Source organism: Pinus tabuliformis, chromosome 1_1, assembly GCF_031772625.1.
Source record: "Pinus tabuliformis cultivar Carrire ecotype Pingquan chromosome 1_1, CPIR1, whole genome shotgun sequence".
Taxonomy (NCBI): Eukaryota; Viridiplantae; Streptophyta; class Pinopsida; order Pinales; family Pinaceae; genus Pinus; species Pinus tabuliformis.
This window is the reverse complement of record NC_142297.1, coordinates 996940360-996960939: the sequence shown is the minus strand read 5'-3', so window position 1 is coordinate 996960939 and position 20580 is coordinate 996940360. Positions and strand designations below refer to the sequence as shown.

At 40.5% G+C, this 20580-nt stretch overlaps 1 protein-coding gene across 2 annotated transcripts in view; it reads right to left on the bottom strand.

The window, feature by feature from the left end:
• TRM11 (tRNA modification 11 protein) overlaps window positions 1–20580 on the bottom strand; it is a 257824-nt gene that overhangs the window by 36848 nt on the left and 200396 nt on the right. For both annotated transcript variants that reach the window (XM_089393088.1, XM_089393089.1), the window contains exon 5: window positions 12230–12304. In XM_089393088.1, coding sequence (XP_089249214.1) covers window positions 12230–12304 — 75 coding nt within the window. The remainder of the gene's footprint in view (window positions 1–12229; window positions 12305–20580) is intronic.

Here is a 20580-nt window from a genome sequence, read left to right as displayed (position 1 = left end):
GGCAACACGCTCTCATTGGAGCGAAGTTGGTGGGGGAAAGTCAAGTTGGGCCCACATGGGCATCTTGGAGGCTCTTTGATAAAAACAGCAAGAGGCACTCATTTTGGTCATTCATTCATCTTTGAGAAAATTGTCTTTGACATAGCACGCTTGAGTGGAAGCCAAGTCTGCAAGTGTTGTTTAGCACACAAGTGTTTCCGAGCGGAAATCTCAACCCTTGCTTCAGTGGACTTCGAGTGCCAACCCAAGGAGGGAGTTCCATCTATTCTGGTTTGTACCAGCAGCAGGGAGTGCGAGTTTGTGGAGAGGTTCAGCAGCAGCAGCACAGGGATTACGCAGTTCTTGGAGGAGGCACGATGGGAGGTTGAGATGTGAAGTGATTTTGGGGTTGAGACTTGAGGTGGAGTTTGGGGAAGTACTTTGTTGGAGATTATAACTATTTTAGAGGATTTTCTAGCACTTTGGAGGAGCTGTAAACACAGAATATGTTGCAGATTACATCTTCTGCTTGTGGAGGAGGGCCAAGCATTTGGGGTCAATTTTGGAGAGTCAAAACTAGGGCAAACCCTTTTTGGGTTTTTCTGGGTTTGTTGAGTAGAGGCCAAGATAAATTTGGCAGAATTTTCTGGGCAGATTTGAGGGGTCAAACAAGGGCCCCAACTCATCAGCCAGCAACTAGAGGGGCTAGGGGAATTTGGGCCGAAATTCCGATGTCAACATTTGGCCAATTCCTTCGTGGGTTATTCTGGGTATTTGGTGGAGAGCCCGAGATTAATTTCCCTAAATTTTCCGAGCACTGGAGGAGGCAATACAAACCATTCTACATAACCAATAGCACACTTTCTGGGCATTTCAGTGCAAAGCCAAGGAGAACCAACTAGTACTCTTGGAGGAGATCTCATATTCACCAATTGGGCTTAGCTAGCTTGCCTAGGGCAAGCCCAGGTGCATACTTTCCAGGCACCTACTGTACTTCATGATTTATCAGAAAATCGATCAGCAATGCAGTTTTTGGCTTTAAAATGGTGCACTGATGTTTGAGTAATTTTCTGTGTGTTTTTGCTATGTTTGAGTTGTTTATCATTGTAAATTTCCATTAGGAATATTACAATTGATTGTTGGGAGATCTATTTGAGGTTTTGTGGAGGGCTTGTAAATGCCTCCTTGATAGTCTTGTTTGATGCCATCTTAAGAAGATCTTGTATGATTCAGAGTTGGCCCTAGGAGGCCTAATGTGTTTGATGTTGAAACCCATGTATAATTGTAACTTGTATCTCAGTTGAACATTTGATGAATATCTAAAGAAGAAGAAGAATTGATTTTTGGGTTTTCCCCCTTGTGTGGTCTTGCCATGGTCTCTGACCTAAATCTTGGTGTCTCCATTGTGTATGTTTTTCTTCTAATGTTCCTTATTGTTCCGCTACATTGTTGATGTTAATGGTCTCTCTCTATAATTGCTTATGATTATATGGGGTGAATGTAATGTGAAATTGTTGAAAAAGTTTAAAAATGCTATTATTTACAGCAAAGAATAATCTAACCCTAAAATTAACAAAAAGGACAGTACAAAAATAATAGAAACAACACTATGTGCAGTATATTTGATATACTTATGCAAGAATGCAGTTACCCACTATGCAAACCAATTATTTGAATTCGTGAAGAATTTTGCCAAACAAAAACCACATGTGGATGGCAAAGAAACCGTTCCTGATGAGAATTTGATTAGTATGGCAGCACAGGTCCCCAACTCAGGCAAAAACATGATACACCATTTGGAAAGCAATAGAACAAGAATTTTTGGACTTGAGATCAACAAATATTTGGACCCAAATGGCAGGGATTGGCCAGAGTAATGACAAGAAACACCCTTCTGCCTTTTACGCTCATCACCTTAGATTATTGGCAGTTTGAAGGAAGGGAGAAAGTGAATTTGGCTAAGAACATTCCAGGAATCAATATGACAAAATCTGAAAAACAAGATATCAAGAAGAAGATCAAGCATATCAACTTAATTGAATTGCACATTCGTCAAACCTTGATGTGAGAGTTTCTCCTCCTTTTGATAGGGCTTCAATCTGACACAAGAAAAAAACTGATCCTTGGTGAAAACCCTGATAAAGAAGAGGAATCTATGGATGATGATCAAGACAGCTAGAGTGACTTTTCCTCGCATGAAAAGGAAGAAGACAATCCAACAATAGAAGAAGAATGGGATGCTCTTCAAAAATTGTTTGACGTCCTGCAGAATGGGAGGGAAGAACTCTCCACTCCAACAGTCCAAATACATGGAAGCCAAGAAGAATTTAAAGGCCTCAAACTAATAGCAGAAACATCCCTATGAGTTGAGGATGAGGCAGATGATTCTGATACAAAACCGGAATCTTTAGAAATTCAGGTGCAGAAAGCCTTCAACGAAAAACCAGTTCAATGTGACAGGTTGGGAAGTGAGTTGCACCAAACGGGACAAGAACATGAGTATTTGAGCAGGCAAGCATATGAGTATATCAAATCAGTTCAGCATTTAGCATGCGCCATATTGCTTATGAAAGAACAAGCACACAATTTACAGGGAGTCATTGATAAGTAAAAAATGCAAGGGGAATACTTGAAGGTAAATCATCTGTTGGACTTTGAGATGGTTCAAGCTCAACATAGGGTAAAAGAGACCAATAAGGCAGTAATGAGCTCCTCACTATTGCAACTGCATATATTGAGAGAGAGATTAAATGAAAAGGTCCAGAGAGATGTAGTGTTGGAATGTTAATTTCAGCAGCAAAACAAACCTAGCTCCAACACTCAAGCAGGATAGTAATCACAGCCTTTTCACTATCGTTTAACAAAATTTTCGTTAATGGCATGATGTTAAATATACAATCTTAACTTTGGTGACATGAGATTCCCAGCAGCGGTCTATTGAACCCTCATGGCAACTAAATTCAATCAAGGGAGAATGATGGGCCTCTCAGAGAGTCCATCATACAACCATTTCAGCACCATTTTTACATATCTCCATGTGCCTTGAAAGCCATCTTAGATGTAGATTCTAGAAAAAATGAGTTTTAAAGACCAGGACCATTTAAAGCAGCAGCAGCATATTTGGAACACTCACTTGCCCTTTTGAGAAAAATACAAAGGAACAAAGTTAGATGATAAATGTGTGATGTATGGAATGTTAGCATAACAGCAACAGCAGTTGCAGCAGTATTTAATTCTGAATTTTATTTCAGCAAGTAGATGATCGATGTTTTTTTTTTTTTTTACAATGTCGGCTACTCATATATTAAAAAAAACTTTCTGAAAGAAGTGCTATTACATAATGAGGAAGAGTATGAGAGCAGAGGCACAAAATCGGGTACACAGACCCGCAATCCTCGTTGCTTCTCGTGATTGTAAACAAAGTTGAAAGTAAACGGCTATACTGCCTTACATAGGATCCTACTAACAAAACAAATTTGCAATGCATAAATCACGGAAAGTGTGGAGTGACCGAATCATCCTTCTGGGCGCTGGCTCTAGTCGATGCTTCTGCCTGGTTGCTTTCAGTGAGAGTGCGGAGATGATCAATTACCGCCTCCATGTGAATGCAGCGGTCCTTCAGATCTTCAATCTCCTTTTTTCGTTTCCCCAGCTTCTTTCTTTTGGATTCTCTATCTGCATGGTAGTCCTCTGTTATTTCTTTTAGCTGTTTTTTAATGCTGTTGATCATAACAGTATGTGCAATGCACATATTGCATTCTTTGCTGTTGAAGAGATTCGCCATAGGGTCTTTGTTTGGGCCCTGTTTGGAAGGCTGGCCTTGCTTGTCCTCCATCGTTTTGGCCTGATGAATGAAGTCAGAGGATTCGCTATTGATTAAAGAGACAGGTACTGCTGTGAGAGGAGCTTGACTGCGGGAGTGCTGTGGCTTTAGACAGAGGGGCGGAGCTCTCAGGATAAAACCAGAGGTCGTGCTGTAAGGGACAAGGCTTCTGAAGAGCTGAAGCTTTAATAGAGAGCGGGCTATCCTAACCTGCTTCCAGTTACTGCTAAAAAAACAAGGACCACTGTTAGTAGGCAACAGAAACAGATGAGAAAGTCTTACCCTGAGGTCTCTAAAGGGCCGAGGCTTTGGCGGAGGAGAATCATCTGCGATGCACCAAGAGATTAAGAGAGCTCTTAAGACTTGATCACCGTCTGGCGAGGAGTCGAGGGCATGCCCAATATTTAAAGAGGGAAGAAGGTCGATGGCGCTGATGGAGGAAAGCTGAATGTGCCCAAGGGTGAGGAGGAAACGGTCAAGGGCGATGATTACCCTGCTGTCAAAACTCGTGGGGGAGGTATGGGTTCTACTGATGACGCAGAGAGTGTCTGCCTCGGAAGGACGAGAAGTCACACATTTTCTGAGAAAGGTGATTGAATTGGAGGCCCGAGGAGGAAGAGATCCGCTCAGGTGCCCGATAGTGCTACTTTGTGATCTTGGAGGAGATACGATCAGATTTCCTTGCTGCCTGAAGTGACTCGGGACTGCGAGAGGCTTGATGCTACGGAATATCCCTGACATAGATGAGACTATTCTCCCTGACTTGACCCAGTTCCCTTCTAACCGCCTGGTTCGCTTGCTGGTCTGCATCTTTGTTGAAGATCCTGAGGATATGTTTGAATGTCACCTCACCTAAATCTCTGATATTCTCCATAACTCGGATTTTGATGTTGTTAAGGGCCTGTTGATTAAAATCTCTCCCTGTGGACATGGCAGCGATTGTAATGGCTGAGTCACCTAGGATGAGGGGGTTGTGGAGGCCGAGGTTCTTTAAGATAGACGTGCCCAGAAGAAGGCCATAGGCCTCTGCTTTGTTGTTAGTCAAATGGCCTAAACCCCATTCGAAAGAAACCATAGTATTCCCCTGCGGATCCTTTATGATCCCGCCTGCCCCGGCTTGTCCCGGATTCTTTTTTGAAGCCCCATCGAAGTACAGGATAGGCCTCCTTTGGCTTTTTAACCAGTTGTTGATTTCCTCTTCAGTGCCACGCAGCTTCCAATTCTGGCTATCATTTCTTTTTCGGATATAAACATAAGGACTTGAGTTGAGGTTGAATTTGCTCAGCCATTCCTTAAGCCTATCATCCGCAACCTCCATGTCTTTCTGGTTGATCCCTGTTGCTTCGAAATACTCAGCCGTGAAGGCTATAGTTTTAGCTACAATACCTGTTATGGATGGTTTTTCGTTATTGAAGATGCACTTGTTACGAGCAATCCAAATTTGCCAACTCAGGTTTGCAGGGATGCTGTTCCAGATCCTGTGCCCTATCAGATTTCCTTTTTTAGGTTGATGTATTCTTCTAGCCCAGTTTTTGTGAAGAGTCGAGATCTGGGTGGGGAGGATTTCGGAGGAGATTGCGCCCGAGAGGAGATGCCAACAGGATTTAGAAATCGGGCATTCAAGGAAGAGGTGGTTGATGGTTTCTTCAGCTAGTCTGCACAAACAACACATGGAAGGACCCTGTATACCTCGCTTTCTGAGGTTCTCAGCTGTTAAAATTTTGCCATGCAGGAGAGTCCAGTTGAAAAATTTAATCTTGGGAAGGCATTCAGGGCGCCAGACAGCTTTGAACAAAGGCCAATTGTTAGCTTCTGAGATATCCTGGAGGGCTTTGTAACCTTCTTTAACTGAATAAATTCCTCCATTAGGATCCCAAACGAACTTGTCCTCCTTCCTTTTGTTGATGGGGGCTGAGCCACTTAGTGAGCTCTTGAGCTCATTCCAAAGCTTTGCTAAGTCCATGGGGAGATTGAGGGGGGTCCAGCCTGCCCAGCAGTCCTGATCCCATAGAGAAATGTCAAAGAGAGAAGTGTAATTCGCTTCATCCATCCACCGATGGAGAGGATGCAGATGGCGGATTGTGCCCCTCGCCTGGGACCCCATGATTCTGTCATTCCAAATATTAACCTCCCTGCCATTCCCTGGAGCGCATGAGATGAAAGGTTTGAAGAGGGGGAGCGTTTTCTTGATCAGATTCCAGGTTGGGGTACCATGTCTTTCTATAATGTTTTCAGTGAGGATGTTACTGTTTTGGCCATTCAGGTATTTCTTCTTTACTATAGTAGTCCACCATGCCCCTTTTTCATTTAGGATCCTCCATATGAGCTTGAAGCCCAATGCTAGGTTAGCCAGCCTTGGGACCCTTATTCCCAACCCTCCTTTTTCCACAGGGAGGATAACTTTGTCCCACTTAACCAAACTGAACTTCTTGGTATTCTGCTTGCCTCCTTGCCACAGGAAGCTGCGGATTATTAGTTCCATGTGTTTGTGAACACTGGCAGGGGCAAGAGCTATGGCGAACTGATAGATGGGGAGAGAGGTGAGGATGGACTTGATTAGGGTCGATCTGCCAGCTAAGTTTAACCAGTGCACTCCCCACAACTGTAATTTGCCTCTGAGCTTTTCAATGATTTTGACCCAAATCCCTGATTTGATGGTCTCTTTGGCCAAAGGAAGCCCCAGATACATGAAGTGGGACCAATTCAGCTGAGCCGGAATTTCCAAGATAAGAGATATGCGTTGGATGATGTGGTTAGGGACATTCCAGGCGTATAACATACATTTATTATTGTTTAGCTTGCCTCCCGAGGCAAGAAGGAAAAGATCCAAGACTTTTTTAAATCTCCTCGCCATAATGCAAGAGGCACCTCCTATGAGGAGGGTGTCGTCCGCGAACAGGGAGTGATTTATTCCTTTCAGCCCTCTGACAATTTCAATCCCCGTTATTTCTTTTTTCCTCCTCAAGTTTTCCAACTTCGAGCTGAGGGCTTCCGCCATGAGAATAAAAAGGAAGGGAGAGAGCGGGCACCCTTGTCTTAGACCCCTTGAGCTTTTGAAGGCTGGGCTTGGTCTTCCATTTATGAGGGGAGCAGTCCAATTGCCTGATATGCACTCCCTCACCCTGCTTATGAACAGCTCAGATATGCCAAGCTTTTTGAGGACGGCTTGGAGAAAGGAATGATTGACTCGATCGAAAGCATTGGCCATGTCCAACTTCAGTATCATGCCCTTTTCTTTCCTAGAGATGCTGCTTTGGATAGCTTCTTGGATGAGGATTACATTGTCGGTGATTTACCTCTTAGGAACAAAACCACCTTGGTTCTCAGAAATGAGGGAGGGTAGAATAGGTTTAAGTCTGTTGGCCAGGATCTTAGTTATGATTTTGTAGGAGACATTGCAGAGAGAGATAGGGCGAAAGCGGTTGAAAGAGAGAGGGTTGAGCTCTTTGGGAATGAGGGCTAGGTAGGATGATTTCATTCCGCCTCCCATCTTGCATTTATGGAAGAAGTTTCTAACTGTTCTGATGTAGTCCTTTTTGATGATGTCCCAATGATTTTTATAGAAATCCACAGTGAAGCCATCTGGCCCCGGGGCTTTGTCTGAGGCCATGTTGCGTATTGTATGCTCTATCTCTTCGACCGTGATCTCTTTGTCCAGCTCAGAATTTTGCTCCTCTGAGATTTTACTTTCCATGGTGTTCAGTATTTCCAAACCGTCACTGTCTTGCTGGTCCACGGTAAGGAGATCTTGGAAGTGCGCGGTCGCGGCCTCCATTATGTCCTTGTGTTCTTTTAATTCTACGCCCTCCACAATAATTTTGTCGATATTATTGCCAGCTCTCCTCATTTTCAGATTGTTGTGGAAGAAGGTAGTGTTCTTATCTCCCGACTTTAGCCATAGACACCTTGATTTTTGCCTTTGTTCTTCTTCTTCTCTTCTGTTCAGCTTGTAGATTTCCTTTTGAAGTTCCATCTCTTTGGCTAGCTCCTCTTCCGTATCTTGTCTGCTGTCTTTCTCTTCTTCCCACTGCGTGAGCCTATCTTGGAGCGCTGATTTAGCTCTTTTTTCTTCTATTGATTTGGATTTGGCCCAATGTTTTATGGCTGAGCGCAAGACTTTTATTTTGGTTTCCCAAACATAGTGCGGAGATCCTTTTATCTCTATTGCCCACTGTTCTTTTATCAGATCTCGGAATTCCTCCTGGTTGTCCCATGCTCTGTTATATCTGAATGGAAGCGGGCCCAAATTGGCTCCTTTGTCCAATTTTAGTGCAACAGGCTTATGGTCTGAAAGGTAACCTTGGATGATGAGGCTTTTGATGCATGCAAAATTAGCAACTATTCTGTCCTGGATCAAGATACGATCCAATCTTTCCTTTATGTTGTTTCGGCCTGCTCTCTTGTTGGACCAGGTAAAGCGCCCATTCTGAGGAGGGAAGTCCATCAAGTTGTGGTTTAGTGTGATTTCTTCTAGAGCTTCCCTTGAGGGATCCGCCAAAAAGTTGCCCCCCATTTTTTCTTCGGCATTTCTTATTAAGTTCAGGTCCCCTCCTAGGATAATGCTTCTGCCTTGGGTCTCCAGAAGGTCTGCCGCAATTGACTTCCAGCAAGCATCCTTGTCCCTGAAGTGAGGGGGAGCGTAAACATTGTAGATTGTGTATTCTTCTGTCTTTGCCGTATTCTGTAAGTCTGAACGAATCCACCAGCTGCTTTGTCTTTGATTTAAAAGGTTCCATTTTTGTTTGTTCCAGATGGTCCCTATGCCACCTGAGGCGCCAGATGCGCTAACTGCAATTCCTTCATGAGTTCTGCTATTTTTTAGGAAATTTTCGAAATCTTGCTCACTTATTTTGGTCTCCTGGATGAGGAGGATGTCTGGGTGTTCGGATTTAAGGAGATCGCGGACTGCATTAAGTTTGAGGGAGGAGCCCATCCCCCTACAGTTCCAAGAGACCAAATTCATCATTTAATAGTCTTGGCGTGGGTACCTCCCTTCTCTTTCCCTTTTTCCCCGTTTCCTCTCGTCTTGTCCAGATAGGTATCCATTGGTTGTTGAATCCCTGTGGTCATTTCTTTTGCTGCCGTCTCATCCCTTAGCTCCTTGTTTGATTTCCTTCCCACTTTTCTTGGGGGATCTGCTGATGTGTTGCTTTCTTTGGACTTGTTCCTGGTTAGAATTCTCTCTATTGTATGAGGAGGGGAAGAGGGAGGGGGGGAAGATGGCGGGGGAGAAGAGGGAATCACGGGGGGGGCTCTAGGGGATGGGGGAGGGGAAATTGGGTCAGCGTCAGATAGGGTTTCGAATTGGTTAGAGGATAAAGGGAAGGCCGGGCCTGATTGGGTGGAGGGGATGGGGGCTACTGGGGGGTTCTTGTTGTTTCCTTGTGGGGGGTTGGGCCTCTTTTTCTTTACAGTTTCCCAGACTTCTTCTGCTGTTTCAATGTTAGAATCAGAGAGATTTGCCTTTGCTTTACTACATCTGTTAGCGAAATGACCGTACTCATGACATACCTTGCATTTGAAGGGGAGCTGTTCATAGTCGACTTGCTGAAGGTGCGTCCATTGATCGACTCTAATCTTGATGGCTTCTGGCAGTCCTTTTCCCAGGTCCACTTCGACACAAATTCTTGCGCATGCATGCATGTTCTCCTTAGGCTCCGATCTGTCGATATACTTCCCTATTCCGTTTCCTATTGCTTTCACTGACTCGTCCCCCCAGCAGTGGAGGGGCAGATGCGGGAGCCGGACCCAAACAGGAACAGCATTAGGTACGTCCATCTCCGGGTCGAAGTCGGGAGTCCACTTGTTCAGGTAAAGGCCTCTCGTGTCCATGAAGTATGGGCCATTCCTGAAGATTAAGTTTCGGTCTTCCACGGATTCGAAGAGGAAGGTGAAGAACCCTCTTCCGCAGAAACGAATCGCTATCTTGCCTTGAACCATCGAATTCCAGTTTCTTTCCACCCATCGCTGGACAGTGCGAGGGGAGGGCCATAAGCCCGTGAACTGGCCAACCAGGCCTCTGTCTGCAAGAGCCACCGCCGCTCTCCTTGGAAGGGCGGGGGGAAGCGGGATTTCTGGAACCTCATCCATTTTTTTGACAAAACGAGAAGTGACAGGCCTGATTCTCTCCGAAGAGTTCTCCTGTGTTAGGGAGGCAAAGGATTTCATGAGATCATCCTGATCCGGTCCAGAAGGGCCCATGGCCGCCATGAACGGGGGACTGAAGGAGTCTGGGCGACCTAGCAGCTGCGCTGCTAGGCGCAGGAGCGGAGCTGCACCGGGGTTAGGTCAGAAGAGGCAGAAAGAAACGGGAAGGGATCAAGGAGAACGGGAGGGGGAGGAGAGCGGGCCCGAGGGCAGGAGGCCAGACAGGGGCGCAGAGCCTTACAGCCCTGCTGCAAGGCGCGGGGCGGCGGGGAGGTCAGAGGGCCGTCATGGCCAGGGGGAGGCGCGCGCGGAGCAGCTCTGTTCTCAAATCGTCCCTCGAACCAGATGATCGATGTTAGCATGTGAAATAGACAGTATTTTTTCCTTTGAACTGACTTATATACGTAACTACCAAAAAGTACACCCTAGCTGCATTATAAAGACTGCACACACTCAAGATAAAGTAGTAACAGTTCAATTACCAAACAAACAGACTTAATGGCCTCCCAAAGACTTAAGTAGTGCCACAAAGATGTTGAAGAATCTAGGGCAAAGTGGTGTAGCGTGATTTTTCGTTACTTTATAACAATTTGTGATGCACTTTGACAATTTATCTTTTTCTTATTAGTGTGTGTGTTTCATCAAACTGCTACCAAAATAAAATAACAAGAACACAAAGTTTGGCTCTCTGCCAGGGACAAAACCTCTCCACTCTTGAGAGGAAAACCCTTTGTAAGTTTTCTCTTATTGAAGCTTCTTATTTAAACAGCTGCCAAACCCTAGACCCTTGACTAGGATATCCTCCAAGCACAAGTCAAATCCTTCCTCTTTCTGTACTATAACTTCCGGCACATGGACCTCTTCCTTCTGGCACTTTGCTCCTTGGTACTTCATCCTTCTGCTGCTTGTCAAAGTCAGATTTCTCTTCTTCCTGGGAGAAACCCTAGAACATTAGGGCTTCTTTTCTTCACTATAGGGAGAAACTTCTTCGCTTTCCTTGGAGACCTTGTAGGCTTATTTATACATCCGAATGAGGCCTCTAGGTGTGCTGCCTTCAACTGCTGTCAAATCTGCAAAAGTTTACTTCTGAACTCTTTGCACGTGTGGACAGAAACCCTAAAAACAGTTTCCTTATCCTCGCTGTCTTTTCCTTCTTCTTTGCTGGATGGAGAGGCCTTATAGTCCTTGTTTATTAACCCAAAACAAAGATACTTGTCACTGTGATTTTCTGCTGCAGGGAACCTCCCTTATCCTCGCATGTGTGGCTGTTGATGCCCTAGAAACTGTCTCCTTATCTTCGCTGTTCTTCCTCCTTGCTTGCTGCCCCTGTAAACCCTTTACCTTGGCTTTCTTTGTCCTTCTGTTGGCCTCTTTTCCTTTCCTCGTACCCTCGCTGATTTCGGAGGAATGCATTTTTCTTTTGAGGGGACAGCCTCTATAAATAGAGGTTTGTCCCTCCTCTTCAAGCCGACTTGACTGTCCATTAGGCCGACTTGACAGTGTCACTATAATTCATTTCTTATTCATTATTTTGCTGCTTGGAGACTTCGTTGATGCTAGGAGAGGATTTGACTTGACTTGGAGGTGTTCCCATGACCTTGTACATTGACATAAATGATGTAGCATGCCCTCAAAGGGTCTCATCATAATTATATTTTGACTTTGACTTTCTAGAAGCACTTTAAAATGTGCTTGACTTATTTTCAATGAGCAAGAAACTCATTGACAAATAATAGAAATAATTTCTCTATTCTTGAATAAATACAAATATCAAAATTACATTTATGAAGACCGAACCTAGTTACATTTCCTTCAACAAAAGAATGATGCCATAATTACGAGGATGCCAAACGCAGTAACTGCCTCAAGCTGCAGAAACAGCCAGTCCACTAAACAGTGGATCTTGGTTCTGCTTTTCATTATCATGCCAATCATCCCTACTGTGGGCAATGTTGATATCTCCAAAACCTTAAATAGAGGAGGTTCTCTTTAGATCAAGGTTAGAAAAGTGCAATTCTCACCCCCAAGCAGTAAAGCAGTGATTCAAAACACCAAGAGTTCTACAACATTAAAAAGGAAAAGGCAACAGAAGCAATCAGTTGCATAAAATGACACTTTCATTCTTCATATATTGATTTAATAGAGAGATGCTGCAGCAGAAAACCTTTTCAATAATAAAAGCATGCCATAAACATCTTGCTAAATTTGAAGACAGAAAAACAGCCTCAATTTTAAAGAAAATGGACTCGTGAATGAACATTAGAGCATCCAAAAGCTCACTTCTTGAAGCTCTCTACGCCATGGAGGGAGGTTGTTGTCTGCCCGGACCAGAGAAACCGGTGAAGGTAAGTTGTACTGCAATCAGAAAAAAACAACAATCAACAAAAAATAGATTCCCAACAATTGCATACCATATTTAGCCAACCAAAGTTTTCAACAAACTCATTCAATGGTAGATTCTAAACAAAACAAAACAAAAAAAACTTCATTTAAGCATATGTAATGACCCATTTTGATTTATAGGCAAAAGGGTATTAGCATGCATACGATGTATGCATATGATAGCTACATATGCATACATCGCATGCCTTGCACTAGTATACTTATTAAATAATTAGGAAAAATGTTTAAATGAATGAAAAAGGGGCTAAATACCTAAATTATTGAGAAGGGAGATATTACCTAAAATTCAACACTCAAAATATACATATTAAATACTTCATACTTATAAGGTTGTTAAATAAAATTTACAATTCCAATCCTTCTAATGTAAATATTGATCACTATAGCGTTAAAGTTATAAGTTAATTATTGTTGATATATATATATATATATATATATATATATATAAGTTAAAATTACTAAATTAATATAACAAACATTTGATATATATGTATAACTATTCATTTTTTTATTATAATTAAATTTTATAAAAGTTAAAATTATTAAGTTTAAACATGAAAAACATATCTCACCTCCCAGTTACACGTAAAGCTTATATCTGTCAAATAAAATCTGATGAGGGCGGTGGAAGAGGGCGGTGACCACCTAGGAAGGGTATTTATCCCGAGTACGCAGAGACACCAAAGGAGGGGGTTTTGGGGGTAAGAAAGACTAGAAGGAGAACGGGAGATCTGAATCAGAGCTGGAGATTCGAATCAAAACTTGAGATTTGAGCAATTGTTCTTGAAGCTTTTGGGCATGGGGGCCAAAATACTCCAATTGTGAAGTATTTTGGAGCTGGGTACCAAGGTTGTGCTTAGTTTGGCTGGGAGGATTTGGTCATTTGGTATCGGGAGCAATTGGGGCTACATCAAAATGAAATCAACGTCAAACTCGGAAACCAAGTATGTATATGTGAATTAAATTGATAAATTATAACTAAATTGTAACTGGTAAATTCTATGGAAATTAGTGGTTTAATTTGGGTTAGGTCCTTACAATCTGGTATCAGAGCAGTTTTGAACTCTTCTAGACCTTTAGGCTCTCCACACGATATAGAATTATTGTGAAACTTAATTGTAATTTCTGTTTATTATAGAAACTGAGTACCATAACTGTTATAACCAACATGGTTATCATTCCCTGCCAGTCGTAATTATGTTCTCAAAACCTATATTTGTATTTCCATTCACCCTCAGCTATGACCACTAATTTTTGCCATACTCAAAGTAGTGCACACACCAAACTTGTGTGAATTAGGCGGAAATCGTGATTTTGTCAGAACTTAAGAGTACAATAAATATGGACTAAAACTCAGCTTCAAAGGTTAAAAATTGGCTTGAATTCATAGTTCCTTCAAGGTTTACTTTCCTGTGGTTGCAATTGCCCAATTTTTGAAATTTCTGGAGATCTCACTCATAGTTCTAAAACTACGAATCGGATTTGGAACCAGTCGAGGGTCGACTCAGACTCCGACTCGGTATCAACTTGGCCTAGTTGATTTCAATGACTTGGTCGTTGTAAAAAGTACATTAATTTTTTTATTTTATTTTATTTTATGAAAAAACATATTTTTAAAGATTTTCATTCATGTATCCAAACTCAAAGCATTAGAATATAGAGAAAAGACAACATAATGATCAAAGTATGCTCATGAATATATCTATTATATCAAAATGGCACCTAGTGCACTATCTAATACATGTAATATATAGAGATCAAAACAAAAACACATAACCAAGGAGGCTCTAAATGGCCTCTACAACAAAATATCACTAGTCACTACTGCTAAATAAGGCAAGATCATTTGGCTTAGACTTTGAATCAGAGTCAGACGGAGAAACCCATGGCTCCTCCTCACTACTGCGCCAAAAACCAACTCCAAATCTTCACAAACTCCTCACAAATGCTCACACAAATGCAATGAGATAGTTGTGAGTAAATGTGAGGGAGTTAGGTCACTTTTATAGGCTTGGGAGAGGGGTAGAGGCATTAAGAAAAAAAAACAAAAAAATTGAGTTTTGAGTCCGAGTTGCCACCATTTTCCCTGCAGACAACGCTTATCCATTGATACATCTTAGAATTTTGACGACCTTTTTTTTACCCAGATTTAGATGATTTCAAACTTTGACGACGTGAAACTCTGATAGCTCCCTATTAAATTCAAAGGATCGTTATTTTGCATACTTTACTATTTTGTGTTTTGGTTAGTGAAATTAACCGTCTTCGTCCAAAAATAATTCAAAAAATTTGGGGGCACTGTTTCCCCAAAAAATTTAACCAAACCATAGCGCCATTGTCACGGCATTTCAATTGTTGGTGGATCGTTTGTGAATTCAGGGATGCAATGATCCTTGATGTTAATTTCGCCAAAAATCTACCAGAACCCTAGCACTGTCTTCGTAGCATTTGAATTGTTGGAGGCGGGTCTCTCAATGCAACTATGTAGTATCGAGCGCAATCCTACAACACATGTACATATTAAAATGGATCCATTAAAAGCGTGAAAAACTAAAAATGCATGTCATTGTTCTGCAAGAATGAGTGGTCGATCATGGCGGTTGTTTTTAGCTAATAATGTCTGATAATAATAATATAACTTATATGCAAAGGATGCCACATAGTTCCAACTATTAATAAAACTTCGCATTTATTTGTGATAATGTCGATCGGATGAATATTACCTATAAGGCTACAATACACATGATGTCTCGATAATACACATCGCTAGTCGGGCGAGCTTTCAATATACATGGCGTCAAGATAATATATGGCTATATTTTTATAAAATTGCAATAAAATGAAATTATTATGGATTCATAATGATTTAGTCTTTAGGAAATTATATATAATTAGTAAGATTCTCCTTGAAGGGTCTAATAACTTTATATTCACACCCAAGTCTCTTCTCGAAGTTCATAATAAACCAACATGTGTTTTGTGACAATGGTGAGTTCGTAAGCATATGGTGATGAAAAGTACACATCATTGCCACCTTGCCCTTGTGAGGGATGCAGATATTTTAAATAAAGAAAGTTAAAAAATTTAAATTTAAAATTATTCATCTCCAAAGTTGTTTGTTAAGGGATTGTATCGTAATAAAAATTTAAATTAAATTTGATTATTTTATTTAAAATTTATAAATTAAATTACAAATGTAACTATTATCATAAATATATTTAATATTAAAATTTAAATAATCAACCAGCAGAGTTAACTAGCATGTAATCATAAGTGGACTCCACAAGTGTACAAGTACATATAGTCGTTGTATGTACATTTTCTCCCAAAACATCATGGATTTCTTTTAATTGTCTATACATATTATTTTAATATTTACCTTGCTTCCATAAAGGTTTTAGGTAAAGATATTTTGGAGATTATAATTCTAGTACAAAACCCTCCTTACCAAATTATTAGTTTCAAAGGTATAGTCATAAAGAAAACTATTCTTAGCCGAATTATGAGTTTTAAAGATGTTTATATATATTATGTAAATACCCTTAATTACTATATGGAGAATTGAAGAAGTGTTCTTGTTCAAGTTATTAGTTTTCTTTTAATAATATTTAATAACATAATTTATAATATAATTGTCTGATAATAAATCATGTCTTTTATTTTATTCTTGATGTATGCAATTATACCTTATGTTTCTACTCTTTGTAATGTTCATATTACTTCTTGGCATATATATATATATATATATATATATATATATATATATGTTATTAATAAAGATATATTTGAACTTTGAAAATTTGAAATTTAAGGGTCTTTTAACTGAGCATCTAGTCACCCAATATAGTGAAACTAAAAATGATAATAACCCCTTCCATAACCGCAGTTAGGACTAGTAAATACTAGGCAAATATTATGAAGTAATACTAAGGTCTATGAAGACCCATGCATTTTGATAAGTATTATCACGCACCAAGATAGATCACCATGCATTAGGACAAAGAGGTAGCGATACCACCCTCCTTGACCTCAGTACCAGTAAGACCTACCTGCAGGTAAAAATAGCAAAAAAAAAACTATACCCGTATAAGAGTTTGAATTTACGAAAATTATATTTATTAAATCTAAATCGTACCTTAGATTTTCATAAATCTTATTATGTATCTAGGAAAAGCTACGATGGTAAAGACATACTAATGACGACAACAGGATTGGGTAGCATTGCCATCAGTAATGCCACCATCGTTGTCGTCGCCATCACCATCGCCACCGCCACCACCAAGACCATAATCAACACCAATCGCTTCAGCACCTGAGTTAACTGTTATAATGCGCTCATTGAAAGTTATCTTGGAAACATTAAAAGGGATGCCAATAGCTAATATCAAAGAAGAGCAACCTCAGCTTGAAGAAAGAAATCCAACGGAGCCCAAAGGTTCTGATTATAGACAATCAAAGGAAGATATTTCTAGGGAGCTGCAGAAAATTAAACTCCCAGAATTTTCAGGAGGATGAGCTGGAGAACGTGTTGAAGCATGGTTAGAAGGAATGAACAGATGTTTTGCGCTAAGAGAGTACTCTTCTACTTCCAAGACGAAAATTGTCGTATTTCAGTTAAAGGAAAGTGCCTTGATTTGGTGGGGAAATCTAGAAAAACAATTACACCTCACAACGGATAATGTTCCCTGGGAGTTATTCGAGGAAAGATTCTGCGCCAAGTACTTGCCATCTTATTTTCAAGAGCAGGAAGCCTGGGCCTTTCATAAGCTAGTCCAAGCTAACAAAACAATGGAGGAATATGAGATAAGGTTTATGGAGCTTGTGAAATATATTCATTATCTAGATATTGACAAACGCCAAGCTGAGCACTTTGTATATGGATTAAATCCTCGAATCAGGACTATGGTTAGGATGTGGAAGCCATCATCAATAGCCAAGGCAGTGGAATGTGGTCGTTATGCAGAGGAGCATCTAGGCATAAAAAGGGATGCCAGGCCAATATAACCCCTATAGCCAGGGTTTCTAGGAAAGATTCCTTGAAACTTCTTCAGGGGAAGTAGCTTGAGACCACCTCCTTATGGTAATAAATTTACCCCAAGAGGAGTAGGAGCAAGAGCTCCCATGGAAATTAATACTATAACTGTTGAATCATCAAACACAAGTCCATGGAAATCTCGAGGAACTGCTAATAGAGGAAGAAACACGAGAGGAAGTGGCACAAGAGGACGAAGCTCCTTGTCTAGAAACTCACAATTTGACTCAAGGGGATCAACCCAGGTTAATTGTTGGGGATGTGGAGGACCACATTTTCAACGTGATTGTCTGGAAGCTTCGTCAAGTATAATGCATAGAACAGGAAAAGAGCCATCATCAAATACCCAAGGAAATCATAGAATCCATGCTGTAGTCAACAAGAATCAGGCAGCACATTAGTCCACTATAGTGGAATTCTCAGGTATTATTAACAGCATAAAACTCAAAATCTTATTTGATACTGGTGCCACTAATATTTTCATTTCGTCATATGCATTAAATAAATGTGGGTTGGCAGCCCGTAAGCAAAACGGTTTCAGACAAGTGGAAATGGCTTTAGGAGAACTCCAATTCGTAGAATTAAGTGTTGAGGAATGCAAAGTTGATCTAGGGATATGTTCAACTAAGTTAAAAGTTTATGTCACAACCCTAGGAACTTATGATCTCGTCATAGGGATGGACTGGTTAGAAGCTCATCAAGCATGGGTAGATTGTTACGGGAAAACAATTTTTTGTATAAATGATGAAGGGGAGACGATCCAAATCCAAGGTATTAAGAGGAAAGTATCTTTACGCTTCATCTCAATAATGCAAATGAAGCGTTGTTTAAGACAAGGTTGTCAGGTATATGCAGTTCAAGAAGTAAGCAAAAATAAAGGATCATTCTTAGAACAGTATCTAGTGTTATCCAAATTTTTGGATGTTTCTCCAAAGGAACTACCAGGATTACCTCCTGAAAGACAATTAGATCTCACAATAGAATTGAAACCTGGTACATAACCAATCTCTAAAACACCTTACAGAATGACAACTCCAGATCTTCAAGAATTACAAATTCAGTTGAAGGAACTATTGGATATAGGACACATTCGACCCAGTATTTCACCTTGGGGTGCTCCTTTAATTTTTGTCAAGAAAAAGGATGGTTCCTTGCGGTTATGCATAGACTATCGAGACTTAAATCGAGCTATAGTAAAGAATCAGTATCTAATGCCTCGAATTGATGACCTCTTCAACCAAATGAAAGGAGTTGTTGTCTTTTCAAAAATCGATCGACAATCAGCCTATCATCAATTAAGAATTAAGGAAAACGATATCTCTAACACTGCATTCCGAACACGCTTTGGGCATTATGAGTTCACTGTGGTACCATTTGGGTTGACCAATGCACTAGCAGTGTTCATGAACCTTATGAACAACGTTTTCCGCAAATATCTCGATCACTTTGTACAAGTCTTCTTAGATGATATTCTCATCTACTCCAAAAATGAGAAAGAGCATGAAAAACATTTGCGGATAGTATTATCTTGCCTCAGAGAACACCAGTTATATGGAAAGTTATCCAAGTGTTCTTTCTTTCAGAAAAAATTCATTACTTGGGTCATATCATATCTGGTGACAAAATCTCGGTAGATCCTAAGAAGGTAAAGGCAATCATGGAATGGCCGATACCGAAAAATGCACATGAAGTGTGAAGCCTTATGGGTTTAACTGGCTACTATTGAAGGTTTATAGAAGGATTCTCAAAAATTGCAAAGCCTGTCACAACCCTCTAGCGTAAATGAGTTATATATGAATGGACTGAGGAATGTCATAGAGCATTCTTTGAACTTAAAAGATTGTTGACCAATGCACCAATCTTGTGAGTACCTAATATGAACAAAGACTTTAAGGCATGTACCGATGCATCCAAGCAAGGATTAGGTGCAGTATTAATGTAGGATAGAGGCGTAACAGCATATGCCTCAAGGAAATTAAAGCATCATGAAGAACTCTATGCCACACATGATTTAGAGTTAGTTGTTGTAATGCTAGCTTTAAAGATATGGAGACACTATTTAGTAGGGAGAAGCTTTATGCTCAAAAGCGACCACCAAAGTTTACAATATTTGTTTACTCAAAGAGACTTGAATGCTAGGCAAAGATGATGGAGTGAATTCCTAAGTGAGTATGACTTTGGAATTTCATACATTAAAGGAAAAGAGAATGTAGTGGTAGATGCCTTAAGTACAAGACCACGAATATTCTCCCTCATACCTATCCAAAAGAATCTAAATTTGAGGGATATGAACTTGAAAATGATGGAATTTTGCGATTCCATGGAAAGTTGTACATACTTGATAGTGGGGATCTCTGAAACACCATCCTTAAGGAAGCTCACAGAGCATTATATTATGCACATCCTGGTGTAAAGAAAATGTATGTTGATACAAAGAAACTCTTCTTTTGGACAGGCATGAAACACGATATTGTCCAATTCGTGGCAAAATGTCTTGAATGTCAGCAAGTGAAGGTTGACCATTGTCACCCAGCAGGTCTCCTACAACCTCACGACATTCCTATGACCAAATGGGAGATAATTTCCATGGATTTTATCGTCGAGCTACCTCTTACTCCACAAAGGCACAATGCCATTCTAGTTGTGGTGGATAAATTAACGAAAAACACCCATTTCATTCTCGTAAGAGATACTTATGAAGTTGCTAACGTAGCTCGAGTATTCATAAATGAAATTATCAGATTTCATGGAGTACCTAAGAAGATCATATCAGATAGAAATTAACAATTTACTTCAAGATTTTGGACTTGTATGCAATCAGCGTTAGGAATTCAACTAAATTTAAGTGCAACTTATCATTCTAAGATTGATGGAAAAAAAAAAAGGGTGAACCAAGTACTAGAAGATACGTTGAGGATGTATGTTATGGACCAGCAAACATATTGGGAAAAGTACTTGCCCTTAGTCGAATTTGCATACAATAACAGTTATCACAGTTCAATCAGAATGTCTCAATTTGAAGCGTTGTACGACAGACCTTGCAGAACACCATTAAGTTGGGACAGGTTAGAAGATCGGGTTATAGTAGGGCCAAAACTAATTCAAGAGATGGAGGAACAGGTAAAACGAATTAGGCAATGATTGAAAGAGGCACAAGATAGACAAAAGAGTTATGTTGATGCTCACAGGACAGATA